The following is an 18,769-nucleotide window of genomic DNA, read 5'->3' on the forward strand; positions in this document are numbered from 1 at the left end:
CTGGATAAAGGGAATGTGAGCCACAAGGTTTTCACAGTCACACAGTCACATCATGTAAGCTACATAGTTATGCAATTGTCTTCAAGAATCACGGCTACTGGGTTGCAGTTTGACAGTTTAAGGTATTTCCTTGTAGCTATTCCAATACACTAAAAACTAAAAAGGGTTATCTATATAATGCATAAGAATGCCCACCAGAGTGACCTCCATCTGAAATCTCTCAGCCACTGAAACTTTACTTTGTTTCATTTCTCTTCCCCCTTTTGGTCAAGAAGGCTTTCTCAATCCCATGATGCTGGGTCCAGGCTCATCCCCAGGAGTCGTGTCCCATGTTGCCAGGGAGATTTATACCCTTCAGAGTCATGTCCCATGTAGGGGGAGGACAGTGAGTTTATTCACAGATTGGCTGAGAGACAGAGGCCACATGTGAGCAACAAAAGAGGGTCTCTGGGGGTGACTCTTAGGCACAATTATAAGTAGGCTTAGCCTCTCCTTTGCAGTAAGAAGCTTCATAAGGGCAAGCCCCAAGATCTAGGGCTCAGCCTTTTAAACTGGTAGTCCCAAATGCTTGTGAGAATATCAGGAATTCCCCAGACGGGGAAGTTTAATATTTCCAATTTCCCCAGTCCCTCAAGGGGGCTTTGCAAATACTTTTTATTCTCTGCCCAAATTACTCTGGGATGTATCAGGGTTAGCTCGTTAACTTCTGGCCTTTCATCTTTGCCAATAGATATTCTTTCCTTTTAAGCACTGATTTAGCTAAATCCACAAGTTTTTAAATGAGTATTTTGTTTTATTGTTCAACTATAATTTTTTTTAAGTTTCTGCTATTGTTATTCTTTGATTCAGCAGTTATTTCAGAGTGTGTGATTTAATTTCCAGTCATAAAGGAATTTTCTAGTTATCTTTTTGTTGTTGATTTATAATTTATTTACATTCTGATCAGATTTCAAGTCTTTGAAATGTGTTGAGATGTGCTTTCTGGGCTATTATATGGTCAAATTTTATAAATGTTCTGTATGTGTATTCTACAGTTGTTGGCTGTGCTGCTCCACTCATTACCTATTAGTTCAAATTATTAATCATATTATTCAAAAATTCTATATCCTTACTGACAGTTTTCGTCTCCCTGGACAACTACTGAGAGAGGTGTAGTAAGACCTCTCACTCGGATTATATATTTATTTATTTATTCTTTTAGTATGTTCATTTTTCCTTTATATATTTTGAGGCATATACAAAGTGCATAATAATTCAACTTTGTTATACTTCCTAGTGAACTGAATCTTTTATCATTATGAAATGACCCTCTATATCTTCAATAATGCCTTTGATTTTAAGTGTATTTATCTGATACAAAAGAAGCTATTTGAGTTTCTATGATTTATACAGTAAATGTATGATGTGTCTTTCATCTTGCTACTTTCAACCTTTCGGTATCCTTATATTTTAGACTTGTCACTTGTAAACAGTATGTAGTTATATTTACTAATCTCATTTGACAATTTTTTTTTAATTTGAGCATTTAACTCACTACATTTAATAAAATTAATGATATATTTTGGTTGAAAGCTACCATTTTGTTTTGTGTTTTTATTCATTCCACCTATCTATGTTTCCTTCTTCTTTCTTGACTTTGTTTGAATGATAATTTTTTTTATTATTCAATTTTCTACCTCTCCTAGTTTGGAAATTTACATCCTGTTGCTGTTATTTTAATGGTTACATCTTATTATTTACTACACACATACTTACTTTATGAAAGTGTTAATTTAATAAGTATCTAAATAATTTCTGATATGATACAAAGCCCTTAGAAAAGTTGAACTGCATTTATGCCTCTCCTGATGTCTCTTCTTATGGTACAGTACTTTAACTTTATTTTTTAAAAAACAGAATAGATGTTGTTATATGCCTTCTTCCATAAACCTGCACTTATATTGCCCATGTACAATCACTTTCCTTGCTCTTCATTCCTTCTTGCAACTTAACTCTTCTGAGAACATTTCCTCCTGAAATATGTCCTTTAGAATTTCCATCACTGCAGGTCTGCTGGTGACAAACTCTATTAGCTTTTGTTTGTCTAAAAATATCTGTATTCCACCCTCTTGTGAAATGATATTTTCATGGTGGATGCCACTCTTGGTGTGCCAGCTTAATATGGGTAGGGTTTCATAAGCATTCCCATCAGGGCTTTGACTTGTGATGGACCAAAGCCATAGTGTGAAGTGCCTGCATTCCCTCTGCTGCTCTAGTAGGATAACAACGCCTGTCTGAACAGGGTTGCTGAGACATAAATGAGATAACAGATAGAAATTTCCTGGCACAGAGGAGGCAATTAGCCAAAGGGGTAGTTAAAATTGTTTCAACTGAAATCTTTAGCTCCTAACCTTCGGTTTTTTAAAGTTTGCTTGTTGCAATTGGAAAATGTGACCTCTCTAGATCCACCAGAGCCTGAATCCTTGCAATTGGAAACATCTCCCCTCCCCACATAAGCCAGAAATAAAGGATGCTCTGTTCTAATTGGAGCCAGATTGGCAAATGCTCCTCTTAGCCCTGCATGAAGAGAACGTGGATTTATTCTAATGACCCAACCCAAGCACCTTTACCCAATCCATTTCCTTTTGCTATTTTTGTCACATCTCTGAGATCTATTCTTTGTCTTTTTTGATGCCACCAGATCCAACTGCAGATCACCTGATTTAGTGATGAAGCCAATATAAGCATAGAACAAGAGTCTGCTGATGAGGGGCTAAAGTCAGATGTCATGGGGCTGGGTAGCAGAAGCAAGAGTTTCCTTGAAAACCCATGAGTTACTGCCAGTTTCATCTGTGACTATGTAAGGTGAGTAACCTACATTCTCTCTACTTCCAACACTACCAACCTCTACCCCCACCCTGCCATCGCCACACCAACACCTCACTGTTTGTTCTAGTTTGCTAATGCTGCTGGAATGCAAAATACCAGAAATGGATTGGCTTTTATAAAAGGGGGTCTATTTGGTTACACAGTTACAGTCTTAAGGCCATAAAGTGTCCAAGGTAACTTCCAACACTACCAACCTCTACCCCCACCCTGCCATCGCCACACCAACACCTCACTGTTTGTTCTAGTTTGCTAATGCTGCTGGAATGCAAAATACCAGAAATGGATTGGCTTTTATAAAAGGGGGTCTATTTGGTTACACAGTTACAGTCTTAAGGCCATAAAGTGTCCAAGGTAAGGCATCAACAATCGGGTCCCTTCACTGGACGATGGCCAATGGCGTCCAGAAAACCTCTGTTAGCTAAGAAGGCATGTGGCTGGCGTCTGCTCCGGAGTTCTAGTTTCAAAATGGCTTTCTCCCACAATGTTCCTCTCTAGGCTGCAGCAGCATGCTCCTTCTGTCTGAGCTCTTATATAGTGCTCTAGTAAACTAATCAAGGCCTATGCTGAATGGGTGGGGCCACACCAGCATGGAAATTATCTAATCAGAGTTATCACCTACAGTTGGGTGGGTCATATTTCCGTGGAAACAACCTAATCCAAACATTCCAACTTAATCAACACTAATACATCTGCCCCCACAAGATTGCATCAAAGAACATGGCTTTTTCTGGGGGACATAATATATATAAACCAGTACACCCATTCACTCTGGACAACCCTGCCTGTTGTTTCTATGGAGTTGCACCTTTTCTGGAGCCAGTGATGTCAAATACAGCAAAGAGCTCACAGAAGGGCAACCTAGCAACCTATCTTTGAACCGGGGAACAGAAGAGCCTCTTCAGTGGCCGAGTGCTGTGGTTTGGGGTCCTGATCAAATCACATTTCATTTCTTAATCTTCTTCCTTAAGGACAAGTTGAAGGACAAAGATGTTAATGAAGAAAGATTGTAGGAGAGTTGTTCTTAACCATTTCTGGGTCATAGACCCATTAAAAATCTAGAAAGCTACGGACTCAGGAAAATATACAGGGTCTGTATGTTTCCTGCAGCTGCTGTAACAAATCACTACAAACTTGGCTTGAAACAACAGAAATTTATTCTCTCACAGTTCTGGAGGCCAGAAGTTCAACATCAGTTTCAATGGCCAAAATCAGGATATGACAGGGTCTCGATCCCTCCATAGGCCCTAGGGGAGAATCTGTTTCTTGCCTCTTCCACCTTCTAGTGGCTGTCAGTGTTTCTTTGTTCAAGGCCGCATCACTACAATCTCTACCTCCATCTTCACATTGCCTTCTTTTCTGTGCATATCATATCTTCCTCTGTATCTCTCATAAGGACATCTGTGATTAGATTTAGGGCCCACCTGGATAATACAAGATAATTTCCCACATCAAGTTCCTTAATTTCATCACATCTGCAAAGATCCTTTTTCCTTATAAGGTAACACTTATAGGTTCCAGACATTAGGACCTGATCTTCGATATCCTTGGATTAACATTATTTAGCCTACTACAGAGTCCAAAATCTTCCCACACATTTTCAGAAAGATCATGGACGCCAGGTAGGACCCTCTGCTCTGGTGTTGCATTTCACCATAGATACACTGTAGACAGATACATTGGCTGCAGGCCTATTTTCTTCAGCATGATGCGGTATTTAGAGCAGTGGTTCAGGAACCTGTCTACAGCTCAGAATCAACTACAGAGCTGGTTAAAAATACAAAACAGAAAATCACACTCCCACCTCTAGTCCTGGTTAATTGGAATCCGCCAGCAGTGGGGCCCAGGAATCTGCACTTCCAACAAGGCCCCCAAAATGCTTGTGATGCAGCCAGCCTTGCACCCGTACTTCAGTGAGTACTGGTTAAGAGATTTGGTGCTTAAGTCCCCCCTTATTTAATGGACATATTGCCACTTCTGTGCAAGCTCAATTGTACATAGAAGGGGCTAATTTGTTTTCCTCTTTCCCCCTATATAAAGTTGAGGAAATTTTATAGTTCACTTGTTTCGACCGCATGTCGTGTTTAAAGCACCCAGCCTCAAAGAGGCCAAGGGAGAAAGAGAGAGGGAGAAGGGAAGAATTGGGGGTGAGGGGTGGGTCGGGAGGCGAAGGGAGGCGAGCGACGCGAATTTGCGGGTACAAAGCAAATCAGCCTGATGGGTGAGTTGGTGCTGCACTTGATGCTCCGCCAGCCTGTTCCCCTCTCCCGTAGCACATATTAGCATAAGACCCAAGGCCTCGCGGGGAGCCCGCCCCCGCGCCCCGCTGATTGGCCGCGCCTCTCTGCTCGTCAGGCTCTTTTGTCTCAGTGGGCAGAGGCTAAAAGCAGCGACGGCTGCCGTGGGAACCGCGCTGCCTCGACTTGGTTACCCTTCGCTGGGCAGATTCTACATTTATCGACGCTGGTGCATCCGCCGCCCACCAGCGAAGTGCAGGTAAAGTAAAGGGGGCGCAGTGGCCGGGTTCGGAGAGAGGAGGGAGAAGCCCCACCAGAACTGGGCGGCTCCCCGCTTGGGAACTGGATAACTGCGAGGCGGGGGAAGGAGCACTTCGGTGGCCGGGCGGCGCTGCGGGAGGAGGTGGGGCTCGACTGGATGCTGCCGAAGGGGTAGGATTTGCCTGGATTGAGGCGGGAGGTGGGGACATTTTCGGGGATGGGGGGAGGGGGCGAAGGGCAGGAGGAATCGCAGGCTGTCTGCCGTGAACCACCCCCCCTTCCCCTTTGCTTCTCCTCATTTCTTCCTGGGGAGGAAAATGTGGGTGTGCCTATCTAACACCTTTTTCCTTTTTCCGCGGCAGGCGGTCAAAGCCGAATCTGAACTTCAATTCTGCGTGACTGGTTGCGGAGCTGGTAGGCAGACGATTTCCCGGGGGGAAAGTAATAGGGGGGAGGGGGTAGCTCTTCGGCTCGCAAGCAGGTGGGCGAAAGAATTTTCTGCCCGGCGACAGCGGAGGCGGGGGAGTGGGGCCAGAGGAGGGGGAAGGAGGGGGGAGAGGCCGGGCGGGATGAGAGAGAAGGCTACTTCTCACCCTTCGCTTCCGGGCCCTCGGCTACTCCGCAGGCTTAACGCCCTGAGGACCGGGGTGGACAGGGTCCCCCCCCCCCCACACCTCCAGGCGAGCTTTCTCACCCAGGGCACCTTCCGGAGGCTGCAAGTGAAGGAAGGCGCGCGCTGGTTCCTGAGCTTATGTAAGAATCGGAGAAATGACGGAGAAAACTTGGAGAAGGGGGTGTGGTTGAGGCCGTGAGGTTAATGAGATCTTATTCCCACAAACCGGTGAGATGAGACCACTGCGCTCAATACTGAGAGCCCAATATCGGCTTCACACACGATCACTTCTAGAAGGCGAAGCAACAGTTGCGGTCCCTCCTGGAGGACTGGCGGGAGGGGATAATATATGACTCCTAAAGGCGCCCCACTGGCACCTAGTAATTGGTACTCTCCTGCTGCTTATTTTTGGAGCATTGGGCAGATATAAAATGTACTGTAGGGTATTCAGGAAGGCAAAGAATGCAGCTGCAGACAACTTCCCTGCAGCCTCCTACCTTATTGACACCCCCCCCCCCCATCACCACCTTTTTCTCCCTTTACAGACCCTACTGAGACACAAGGAAGGCAGAGCCCTGGGAACGTTGTTTTGTCAGTTCCTTCTGAGATCAAGCCTTTCCGAAAAGCCTGTGCATCTTGTATTCAGATAGGCGATCATTGTCATTCATGGCAAACATCATTGCACGTGTCGGTAACAGCAGGGGGGGGAACGCACCCTTGCCGCCTTGGGCTCATTCCATGCTGAGGTCCCTGGGGAGGAGTCTTGGTCCTTTAATGGTCAGCATGGCAGAGAGAAACATGAAGTTGTTCTCAGGGAGAGTGGTACCAGCCCGAGGGGAAGAAACCTTTGAAAACTGGCTGGTCCAAGTCAGTGGGGTCCTGCCAGATTGGAATATGTCTGAGGAGGAAAAGCTCAAACGCTTGATGAAAACCCTTAGGGGTCCTGCCCGGGAGGTCATGCGATTGCTGCAGGCAGCCAACCCCAATTTAAGTGTGGCAGATTTCTTGCGGGCGATGAAATTGGTGTTTGGGGAGTCTGAAGGCAGTGTGACTGCCCATGGTAAATTTTTTAACACCCTGCAGGCGCAAGGGGAGAAAACCTCCCTTTATGTGATCCGTTTAGAGGTGCAGCTCCAGAATGCTATTCAGGCAGGGATCATAGCTGAGAAAGATGCAAACCAGACTCGCCTGCACCAGCTCCTTTTAGGGGCTAAACTGAATAGGAACCTGCGCTTCAGGCTTAAGGATCTTCTCAGGATGTATGCTAATGAGCAGGGGCGTCTCCCCGGTTTCCTGGAGGTTATCAGGATGATAAGAGAGGAAGAGGATTGGGATGACACTTTTATTAAACGGAAGCGGCCCAAAAGATCTGAGTCAATCGTGGAGAGAGCAGCCAGCCCTGCGGCATTTCAGGGCCCCCCACCGACAGCCATTGGCAGTGCTGACTGCAACGTGATAGAGATAGATGATACCCTCAATGACTCAGATGAGGATGTAATCCTGGTGGAGTCTCAGGAGCCTCCACTTTCATCCTCGAGTTTGACTCCCCCCAGATGCAGGGCCAGACCTCAGGATCAAGTGCTAGTCATTGATTCCCCCAACAATTTCCGGGCCCAATCTCCTTCCACCAGTGCTAGTTCAGGATACAAGAATGATGGTCCTGGGGATAAGCGTAAGGCCAGGAAGCGAAAATACACAATCCACTGTTCATATTGTGGCGAGGAGGGCCACTCAAAAGAAACCTGTGACAATGAGAGCAACAAGGCCCAGGTGTTTGAGAATCTGATCATCACCCTGCAGGAGCTGACTTATACAGAGGAGGAGGGCCCAAAAGAGGCCCTTGGTGAGCACAATGACCCCTCTAAGCCACAGTGGGATGCTAGCCCCCAGCCCTAAATGAACCCTTCCTTATCCATCTTCAGAGTCTGGTGATGTGAAAGGTGAAGGTGTGTGTTTAAATTGCATGAGTTTACCCACAGAGCAGCTTTCTTTTGAGGTGGAGGAGAAAGGGTCTTGGATACCAGCACAGTGGAGGGGGATGGCCGGACTTTAGTCCTTGCTCCCTCCCACCCGACGCCTGCCTAAGGGCCTTTTTTCTGCGTGTCTATTTTCTTGATGGCTTTATTCTCTGTGTGAAAGTGGCATAATTCCTTGTTGAATCTTCATACAATAAAGAAAAGTACAAAAAATAAGAATTAACTGAACCCCCTCCCCTTATATAACCATTGTCAATCCTTTGATGAATGTCCTTCTAGATATTTCCCTCTACCTGTGTACCAAATAAATATATGTATAGATAAAAGTGATCAAATATAAGTGCTGTTCTATATACTGTATTTTTTCACCAAATAATATATGTTGTAGACTTCTTTTATGTCAATAAATAGTATATCAACGTCTATTTTAACGTCTCTGTGATATTATTTTAGAAAGAAGCAAAGGAAAAAGAAATAAGGAAAATAAAGCAAAAAGCAATAAGGGGTGTCATACCCTGAAGTAGGGTTGGTGGGGTTTTTATCACCTCCTTTTACAGATGAGGGAAAGGGAAGATGAAATGGGCTGAAAAATCCCTCAAAGGTACAACGGCAGAGCCCCTTACCACAACTAATCTGTCCCCTAGGTCATAGAGTTAAACCATGGCACCCAGTGGTTGACAATGCCCCAGTGCTTTCTTCTCTAATGTATCCAGAGGAGTCTGATGGCCAGAGAGTTTGGTGCTGAGGTACTAACCCAGAATGGGGGTTCCTGTTCACTCTGGGGAGGGACAGCTCTCCCTTCTCTGAGTAAATGCCTTAGATGTTGCTGCTGCTTCAGGACAACATCCCGGTCACAACAGGACTCTACCCTCTGCCCCATATAAGGAAAGGGGAGAGCAGCTACTCGTGAGAATTCAGCACCAGGAGTCTCAGTTTCTAACACTCAAGCCTCATCGTGTTAACCCTAAGATACATGCTAGAGGGCACAGGCAGCCCAAGGACTCCAAGCCAACCCTGCTGGGGAGGGATGAAAAGCAATCTAGTTGTTAGGGCATGTGGAGGAACATGGAATCAGAGAGCCAGGAAGCCCCAAACACCATTTTAGCAGAGCTGAGGGCATTCAGGGGGAGGGGAGAGCAGAGAGGGACCTTCCCAGGAAACTGTCCCTCAGGAAACCCCCTGTCTCATCTCCTGATCTCATATTGGAGGGTGATAAAAGAACATGTGTGACCTCAGCCCCCAGGAGTCCCCATGTTTCCCATAGGTGCATAAGTCCCTAACTTTGTGAGCAGGACAAGGCTGTAGAGGGATGATTTCATTTTTAAGGCAGAGGGTGGAGAGTGAAATAAATGAGCAGACCTGAGGACTTGAAGGAGTTTGTCACACAGGAAATAGGGGCTCCACAGGGCTGAGAGGATAGGGTGTGCCCACTGGGAGAGGGTGTGTCAGGGGACAGGAAGCAGAGCCATATGGGTAGGGGAGAGGGTGAGAGCACGATGACCAGGGGGACTCACAGGCTGACAGGGACAGGAAACTTGGTAGGAATCCCAGATCCCAGGGTTTCACACAAAACTCTGGGGCTGTATTGTTCCAGAGACAGCACATTTTCAGGGTCCCAGGGATGAATCTTGGGGTTCTAATTATGCTAGGAGTTGATGGTCCGCTCAGTAGGTATAAAGGGGGTGCAAGCTGATATCCCCAGGGAGGGATAGAGGCCAGGTGTTGCAAGAAAGCTGCTGCAGGCTTCCCTGGACTGCCATGCCAGAACCTGACTTGAAGTGCTTCTCCTCCAGAAACACCCCAACAGCAGCTCCCTAGCTTCTTGCTCCAGCTCCATCCATGATCTCACAATTTGACGTTACAACCTCATCACCACTGATGATGATGCTCTGCTCATCACCACCACTATCTCCTCCAGCATTTGATGATTGCTCAACCACCTTAACCTTCATGGCCAGAAGGAGGCTGGGAGGGCCCCTCTGCTTCTAAACCTTTAGCTGAGAACTGGGCCAGGGGCAAAGACTCAAAAGGCTCATTCCTTGTATCCCTCTGGGGGAAGTTCTGGGCCCCTTGCAGCAACTTCCGTGTCTCTAGAGCCAAAGTGGATCCCTTCTCCAACTCCCAGGCAGGAGGTCACTCCACCCAGGCCCCTAGAGTCACAGGTACCCCCAACATTCCCCAGCTCTCATAGGTTTATAACCCTTTATTCCTCCTTACCCTTCTCTAAATCTATCCTTAGAGGGTATCTGCCTACTCATCTATCCCAGATTAGAATGTTATTCCACTTCCTGCTCACCTTTTCTCAATTTTACTCTATTCAACTTGTTGAGTATTTTACCCCCAAACATACTGTATGCTGCTATAATTTCTTTCTGGCATCAGGTAGAGTAAAATAATGAAAAGAAGAATAAATTAATGCTGTAATACCACTGCCCTCCTTTTCACTGGAATTAACTTGGGGGTTCAGTATAGATCACTGCTTTGAAAACCTGTTCTGTGATTCATCCCCTTTTCCTTCCCTCCCCTGTATCCTCTTCTCTGTTGTGTAAACTTGAAATTGTCTGATTTTTTATTTCCTCAACATGGTGTAAACCTGATATTTCTTTATTTGACTTTGTATGACATTGTATGACATTGGCTTTTCCTTTATTCAAGAAATATTTATTCTTTCTAATTGGAAGACCCAGAACCAAAACCTGGGCGTTCAGAGCAGACTAATGGGCTTAGATGAAATAAAGCTTTTAGAGAATTTTGTGTTTGATACCCATTATTTAAAACTGTGGGTTTTTTCCCCTTCTTTTCTCTCTTCATTCTTATTGGTTGCTAAGAGTTGAAAAATCATTCTTTTGTCTTGTAGGAGAAACTAGCCTCTAAGTACCCTTTCGCATTATGTCCCTCCTTCCTGACATTATTTTCCCTTGGTTTCCATGACACCAGCTTCATAGTTCCCTCCTCCCTGACCTTTTTGGTGTCCACTTCTTGGTCTCCTTTGCTGAATTTTTCCTCTTCCTGAAACTTCCATAATAGTAATATTAGTAATAACAATAAAAATACTGATAATTATGATTTATTAAGAGTTTATTGTGTGCCAGGCACCCTGTGCCAAGCCCTTTAAATGCATTAGCTCTTTTAATCCTCATAGCAACCCTGTAAGATAGGTATTATCACATATTTCACATGAGGAAACAGGTTAGAAAGTTTAAAAACCTGCCTAAGATCATGCAGCTAATTAGTAGTGGAGTCAGAAGTCAGACTCTGGGGTGTCTGACTCCAAAGTCTATGCTTCTTACATGTGTTGGATTCAGCATGTTCACAGCACCCTAGGATGAAGGTGTTGCTATCTGCACATGACATATAAAAAATGAGGTCTGTAAATTCGGGATAATAAGACCCTCCTTTTCAGGATGTGTCATGTGTATGAGAGTTTAATACAGGGCTGGTCCATTGTAGGCCCTCAGGAAATGGTAGCTACTATTACTCTTCTAGATTGTGTTACTCCGCTACAGGAAGAAGGATAGATAAAATTAAATGCTGTCCATGCCAACCAGACAGTGTTTATATAGCGTTAATCTGAGGATGTGATGACCTACAGGAGCTACACTAAGCTTGGATCCTCACAGGCACAAGAGTGGATTCAGAAACATCAGAGAGTTTAATAATGATGATGATGATGATGATGATGATGATGATGATGACTAAATGATAAGGGAACACTGAAGGCTGAGATGGATTCCTTGGGCATGAAGGACACTGGGCCCCCCTTACACATGGTTTGTGTGCCCCCAGGAAATTTCTCCTTCCCCTACATGAGACCCATGTATCCTTTTGGATAGCCCAAGACCAGCCAAACCTTACCCCACCCAAGCCCTTCCCCATAGCCACTGATAGAAGCTAGGGATGAGGGGAGCTGGTCTCAGAGTGACACAGAGACTCCCCAGTGTGAGGTGGGAAGGAAGCATGACTGAAGTCTGAGGAGTTTTTTAAGGTAACCCTGAAATCTTGCCACTATTAGGAATCTCAGAGGCAGGATAAAAAGGAGCAGAGAAAGTGGGGTTGGGTCTTTTTTTTCACATTTTTTATTGTGAAATGAAGCATATATACAGAAAAGTGATAACTTTCAAAGTATGACTTAACAAGTAGTTAGAAAATTTTCAAGAATGTTATGGGTGACAGTTCCACCATTTCAGTTATTTCCTTATTGTGAAGTATAACATATATACAGAAAGGTGATAACTTTCTTTTTTTTTTGAAATGTTCCATTTTTATTAGTACCTTTTTTTGTAGAGCATAGGACAATCTCAACTCTCCTAACAGGCAGGCTTTTTTTAATGCATTTTTTATTGTGAACTTTAACATGTATACATAAGAGTGATAACTTTCAAAGTACAATTTAATTAACTATAGAACCAATTTCAAAGAATGTTATGGGTGACAGTTCCACCATTTCAGTTATTTCCTTATTGTGAAGTATAACATATATACAGAAAGGTGATATCATTCGAAGTATAATTTAACACGTAGCTATACAGCAAATTTTGAAGCATGTTATATGTTACAGTTCCACCATGTCAGTTATTTCCTTCTAACTATTCTAGTACCTTAGAGACTAAAAAGATTATATATATATATATATTCAGTATTCATAATCCTTTGTTAAATCCTATCTTGTCAGTTGCTACTCCTCTCTCTCATTTGATCACTTTCTCGATCTTCAGGGGTGTCTAGGCAGTGACCACCCTAACTTGTTCATATTGAAAAGGGGTGTCAACATTATGGGGAAGGGGGATGCATCTGGTTGATGTTCTTGGAGAGGCTCTGGGACTTGTCTGGAATAGGAACACTCTGGTGGATTCAAGGTTTTGAGAGATAAACTTAGTGAGTGAAACTTTTATAGACTCTCAGATAGGGTCCTCGGTATTCTTTAGTATTTTCGGGACTACTGTTGGTTAGGGCTCGGGTTGGGTCCTGTGCCCTCATCCTAACAGGATGTATAGCTCCCCAGCTGCCACAGATCCTCTCAGATCAGAGCTCAGAACTTGTTACGGTCTCTTACAACTGCTCCCTCAGAAATGTACCATGTTCACTACCCCCACTTCACAGACACTGAGGCATACACAGTTATAGTAATTTGCCCAAAGTCAGACAGCTAGTAAGGATTGGAGCTGGAATTTGACTTCAGATCTCCCTTTCCCCAAAGCTGGAAGTCTTCACAGTTGTGATACAGAACTGTTCCTAAGGTACTGGGTACAAAACATCAAATAATTTTATTGGATGGGTCCTGGGTGCCAGTTGCTGATTGTCATAATCACGACCTAAGGTCTGCACAGTAGGATGACCTCAGTCTCATTTCTTTTATTAAACAAGACAGAAACAATTATATCAGTTTAGGCAAGTTCCTTCTCAGAGTCTGAAACTTTTTCCCTCATATTTATTTTTATATCCAATTTATGGGATAAGATACTAAAAATAACAAACTATTGGTGAGGATGTGGGCAAACAGTCTCTCTGCACACTGTTGGTAGGACTGAGAACTGATATACTCTTTCTGGAAGACTGACTGGGAAACACATCAAAGGTTAAAATATGAAAACCCTTGGATCCAGCAGCTTGACTTCCTAAAATCGATGCTGAGAAAATAATGGGACAAGTGTAGAAATTTTTATGAACAAAAATGTTTACCCTAGCTTTTTTTTTTTTGTAATAGTGGAAAACGGGAAACAACTTAGACCATCTTGAGCAAAGTTATTTTGAATAAACTGGGCTTCACATTTGCAATAGAATGCTACACTGGATATGCCTTCAGAGCACTGAGTCTAACTCAAGAAATGAAATGTGGCTTCTCTAGAAAAGAGGCTGAAAGACCACTGGTCCACCAGGCCATCTTAGTATCGTTGACCCCCATCACACTGGATCCCATTCCCCTCACCTAGTAAAAATCGTGTCAAATTTCAATTATCAGTTCACATGGCACTTCCTCAGGCAAGCTTTCCCTGACTCCGCTAAAAGTCATTCTCAATAGCTTCCATAGTATTTATCACTTTGCTGCAATTGCTTGTGTAACTATCTGTCTTCACCACCAGGATTATATCCCCTGTGTCTAGCACAGTGTGGTTTGGACATCATCCTGGCCATCCTTCAAACACAATCCCACCTCAGGAGTGTTCACAGTTCTCATAGTTTCTCTAGATATTCTTGTGCCTTGATCCCTCACTGTGTTCAAGTATGTGTTCAAATGTCACCCTCTTAATAAGGCTGCCCCTGAACAGCCCATTTAAAACTGCACACCTGGCCATTAGCCCTCCTGTTCTGCCTTCCCTGTGCTATTTTCCACCACGTACCTCTCTTCCACTATACCACATAATTTGCTGATTTATTACATTAATTGTTTATTGCTTTCTCTTCCCAATAGACTGTAAATTAAACAAGGGCATGCATTTTAGTCTGCTTAGTTTACTGGTGCCTCCCTAGCTCCTAGAACACTGCCTGGAACATAGATGGTTCTCAATAAATGTTTGTGGTTGGAATGAATGAATGAAGTGCCTGGCACATAGTAGGTGCTCAGAGAATGGCAGTCTTTATTACCGCTGCTCTCCTGCTGTGGGTGATGCTGGAAAGGAGATAGTCAATGAGAGAATATTATACATTGCTGAACCACCATCCACCTAGTTGATGAGATCAGAAACCTGGGAGACATTCTAGATCAATTCCTTGCTTCTCACTTCCACAGTTTAAGTGTTACCATGTAATTGGACCACCCACTTCTAGCATGGCAGAAAGTGGGAAATGGGTTTCTCTGTAGCTTTATCTATGTCACATCATTGAACCTGAGGTTTAAGTGTTTCAAATTCCCAGCCACCCCATGTACATTTGTAAATATTAAAAACAATTACTCTGCAATATATGAATGTTCTGGGTACAGTTGGTTATTTCCCTTCTATTAAAGAATAATCAAGGGTAACAACAATGAATATTATTTCCAACTGCAATGTGGTGAACATGCCAATAATATAATAAGAACTATTAGCTCCATTTTACAGGAGATACATTAGTCTTAGCAAGGGTTAGTAACAGGACTATGGTTATACAGCTAGTAAGTAGATGGCAAGTCTGGCTCCAGTGCTTGTGAACTTTTCATCATATGTTCCAAGTAAAAATATTGACATTGCTGAAATAAACTGTATCACAGTTATTGGGGTAGGGGTAGTAGACAGATATGAACATTTGACCAGTTTCTGGTCATCAAGCACAGGTTTAAGCTGCTTGAAAAACTATAAGTAAAAGAATTTAAATATTACTAGATGGAACATGATAGAGGTTGATTTTAAATATCCTGAATGGACCAAGATCTAATTTTGGCTCAGTAGAAGATATTTGAAAATAGATTCTGTTTAGTATCATTGATATCTGAAACCCAAGTGATGATGTGCAAGCTTTTTTTTTTTAAATTTTTGAAAATTTTATTTTTAATTGTGATAAAGGATACATAATATAAAAATCATTTTAACCATTTTAAATGGACAATTCTATGACATTAAGTACATTGACAATATTGTGTAACTTTTACCTCTATTCCAGACTATTTTATCATTGCAAACCAAAACTCATACCCATTTAGCAATAACTTCCCCATTCCCACCAGTCCCCACACCTGGTAACCACAATTCTGCTTTCTATCTCAATGAATTTGCTTATTCTAAATATTTCATATAAGAGAAATCATACATTTTTTGTCCTTTTGTGCCTGGCATATTACACATATTTACATGCCAGCAGGTAAACTTCTATACAGGGTAAGATTTTTTGACTTTAATGCTGATATGGGAAATAAAGACAGGCTGAAAATAAATGATCAATTAGAAAAGGAAGAGCAAACGACACTAAAGTAGAATAATAATGTTTATAAATATTTAAACACACATATATGTATTTAGACAGTGTCCAAAAAGTTGGGAAACATTTTCAGAAAAAGTACCTCAAAACTAAAGCAATGGGTCCAATTGTTAATCTTTTGGACACCCTCAAAATATGTAATTTTTAAAGGATAACATTTTTAATTTCCATAAAGATGTATCTATACAGTTTAAGAAATCAAATTTTTCTACAAGATATATTAAGAAAAAGAAATATTAACCTGTTTGCTTCCATCACCCAACCCATTTCCCACTCCTCAGAAACAACCACTTTCTAAGTGAGATGCTTATACTGCTGCTGCTTCTGTTTTCAGGATAAACACCTATCTATAGGTTTCCAACTAATGGATGACAAGCATTTCTTTCCCACACCCTTCCCTTCCATTTCCATTCTTGCAAACATCCCTCCTCATCCTTCCAATAAATTTATACCTTTTGATAGGAAAATTCAATGCCTGAATTCTTATGGCTATGCAAATTATATTTACAGTTGAGCTATATAGATTATAATTATTTTTCTTATTTGTGCACAAGGAAATACAAAGCTTGATGAATTTTCACAAAGGAAACACACTCTTGTCGCCCAGACCCAGAAACAGGACGGTAGAACCCCCAGCACCCCCCACTTCATGCTCATCCCCTCCCCAGGGTGACCAATGCCCTTACCTCTAGCTCTACAGACTGGTTTTGCCTGTTTTTGAAATCTGTTTAAGAAGAATCATACAGTATATATTCCTTCCTTGTCTGTTTTCTTTTGCTGCTTTTCCAGGTTCTTCTAAGATGAAACTTTAGATCATTTATCCAACTTCTGATCAACCTTTCTAGTCTAACATATGCATGTAAAGCTATAAATCTTGGACTTACTGAGCTGCCTATAAAGCAAGCTGGGGCTCAACCTCTACTTACCACCTGACCTAAAAGGGAGCCAAATGTCTACGAAATGTAGTCACAGTCAGAGTATGGAAGGGTGGATTTGGAGCTGACAGAGAATAGGTAAGTGACAGTGTATAATGGACTTATCAGTTATCACAAATCACTGATTCTCTCCAACTATCTAATCTGTGCTTAACCCATCTTTTGAGTTTGTAATTTCAATTGTTTTTCAACACTATAAATTCCATTTTGGACAATTCTCAAGTCTGGCTAGTCATTTCTTATGGAACTTTGTTATTTTACCATTTCTTGATACCCTCTTTTACTTCTTTACATACATTAAACAGTCATTTCAAATTCTCTACCTGATAATTTCTGTATCTGCCATCTTCGCTTTGTAGATCCTGTCCTACAATTTTTCTGCTAACTCTTGCTTAATGATGGCATCTCTTTTTGCAGGGTAGCTTTGTTGTTCCTAGCACAACTATGAAGGTCAGACTGATTTCTCCTCTACCAGTCCCACATTCGTTTACCAGGTAAGAAAAGTGGAACAGAAAAAGCCTCACTTCTGGCAAAAAAACAAAACCATCCTCATTAATCTCGAGCAGATTTCCGCTTACATTTTCCTGATCAGAACTGTCACGTGTCCAACCCTGGCTGCAAGCTTTTAAGCCTCCATAATCGATAAACAAGGGCTCCAAGGATGTGTTTAAAGAAAGAGACGAGAATCTACACACAATAGAGACAGGCAAATGAGCTCCAGGTTCCTGGTGATGGGGTTGATGGCACAAATCATGAGGTTATAGAATCACATTCTGGAGTAAGAGTTATGTAAGAGAACCCAGACCTTGATTTTATACTCCTCTGGCTCTTGTAAGTCCAACATTTAATGGTGACCCTCACTCTCTGAAAGTAAATTTTTGGGAGGGGAGTCCCAATAGCCCTGTGACTGATCTCCAAGTAAACCTCAGTCACTGTGCTGCTGGTATTAAAAAACAGGGTACTTGAAGGCAAGGACCCTGGCTGTAGAACTACCGCTGCATGCCAAGTTCTCCTATAGCTGCCACCTTTAATAACTTGGTATGCAGGGTCTTTGACATACCTTAAAGTAACATAATTAGCCCTTCTTCCCTAGGCTTAAATATGAAGCCAACAAATTAGGAACTTATATATAGATAGATAAGGTTGACACAAAAAGGAAAATTATCTTAATCAAGATTTTTTTTAATCATTATTTTATTGAGATATATTCACATACCACGCAGTCATACAAAACAAATCATACTTTCGATTGTTTACAGTACCATTACATAGTTGTACATTCATCACCTAAATCAATCCCTGACACCTTCATTAGCACATACACAAAAATAACAAGAATAATAATTAGAGTGAAAAAGAGCAATTGAAGTAAAAAAGAACACTGGGTACCTTTGTCTGTTTGTTTCCTTCCCCTATTTTTCTACCCATCCATCCATAAACTAGACAAAGTGGAGCGTGGTCCCCATGGCCCTCCCAATCCCACCGTCACCCCTCACAAGCCACACCCCCACACAACTGTCTTCGAGACCCATGGGCCCTGGGCTGCAGCTCGACAGCCTCAGGCATCCACCACCAGCCACCCCAACTCTCCAGAACCCAAAAAGGGTTGTCCAAAGTGTGCACAAGAGTGCCCTCCAGAGTGACCCCCCGGCTCGCCCTGGAATCTCTCTGCCACCGAAGCCCACTTCACCTCCCTCCACATCCCCCCCCTGGTCAAGAAGATGCCCTCCGTCCCACGATGCCGGGTCTACATTCCTCCCCGGGAGTCATATTCTACGTTGCCAGGGAGATTCACTCCCCTGGGTGTCTGATCCCACATAGGGGGGAGGGCAGTGATTTCACCTTTCAAGTTGGCTTAGCCAGAGAGAGAGGGCCACATCTGAGCAACAAAGAGGCATTCAGGAGGAGACTCTTAGGCACAAAAATAGGGAGGCCTAGCCTCTCCTTTGCAGCAACCGTCTTCCCAAGGGTAAAACTTATGGTAGAGGGCTC

The 18,769-nt window shown here is 42.9% G+C and overlaps 1 protein-coding gene across 3 annotated transcripts; it reads left to right on the top strand.

The window, feature by feature from the left end:
- The first annotated feature begins 5,239 nt into the window (after nt 1-5,239).
- Nucleotides 5,240-8,367, top strand: ZCCHC12 (zinc finger CCHC-type containing 12). 3 transcript variants are annotated; one of them, XM_037821687.1, is made up of 4 exons: nt 5,240-5,361; nt 5,726-5,777; nt 5,989-6,116; nt 6,522-8,367. In XM_037821687.1, exon 4 carries the CDS (start codon nt 6,643-6,645, stop codon nt 7,870-7,872), a length of 1,230 nt encoding a protein of 409 aa, XP_037677615.1. In that variant the 5' UTR covers nt 5,240-5,361; nt 5,726-5,777; nt 5,989-6,116; nt 6,522-6,642; the 3' UTR covers nt 7,873-8,367. The 3 variants fall into 3 exon arrangements, with proteins under 3 accessions (XP_037677615.1, XP_037677614.1, XP_037677616.1); XM_037821686.1 differs by lacking the exon at nt 5,989-6,116; XM_037821688.1 differs by lacking the exons at nt 5,240-5,361; nt 5,989-6,116 and adding an exon at nt 5,452-5,534.
- The last annotated feature ends 10,402 nt before the right edge of the window (nt 8,368-18,769 follow it).

This window comes from Choloepus didactylus, chromosome X (assembly GCF_015220235.1).
Source record: "Choloepus didactylus isolate mChoDid1 chromosome X, mChoDid1.pri, whole genome shotgun sequence".
Classification (NCBI taxonomy): domain Eukaryota; kingdom Metazoa; phylum Chordata; class Mammalia; order Pilosa; family Megalonychidae; genus Choloepus; species Choloepus didactylus.

Coding starts and splice junctions, on each gene's coding strand:
- ZCCHC12 (XM_037821687.1), top strand. CDS start 6,643: ATGGCAAACATCATTGCACGTGTCGGTAACAGCAGGGGGGGGAACGCA.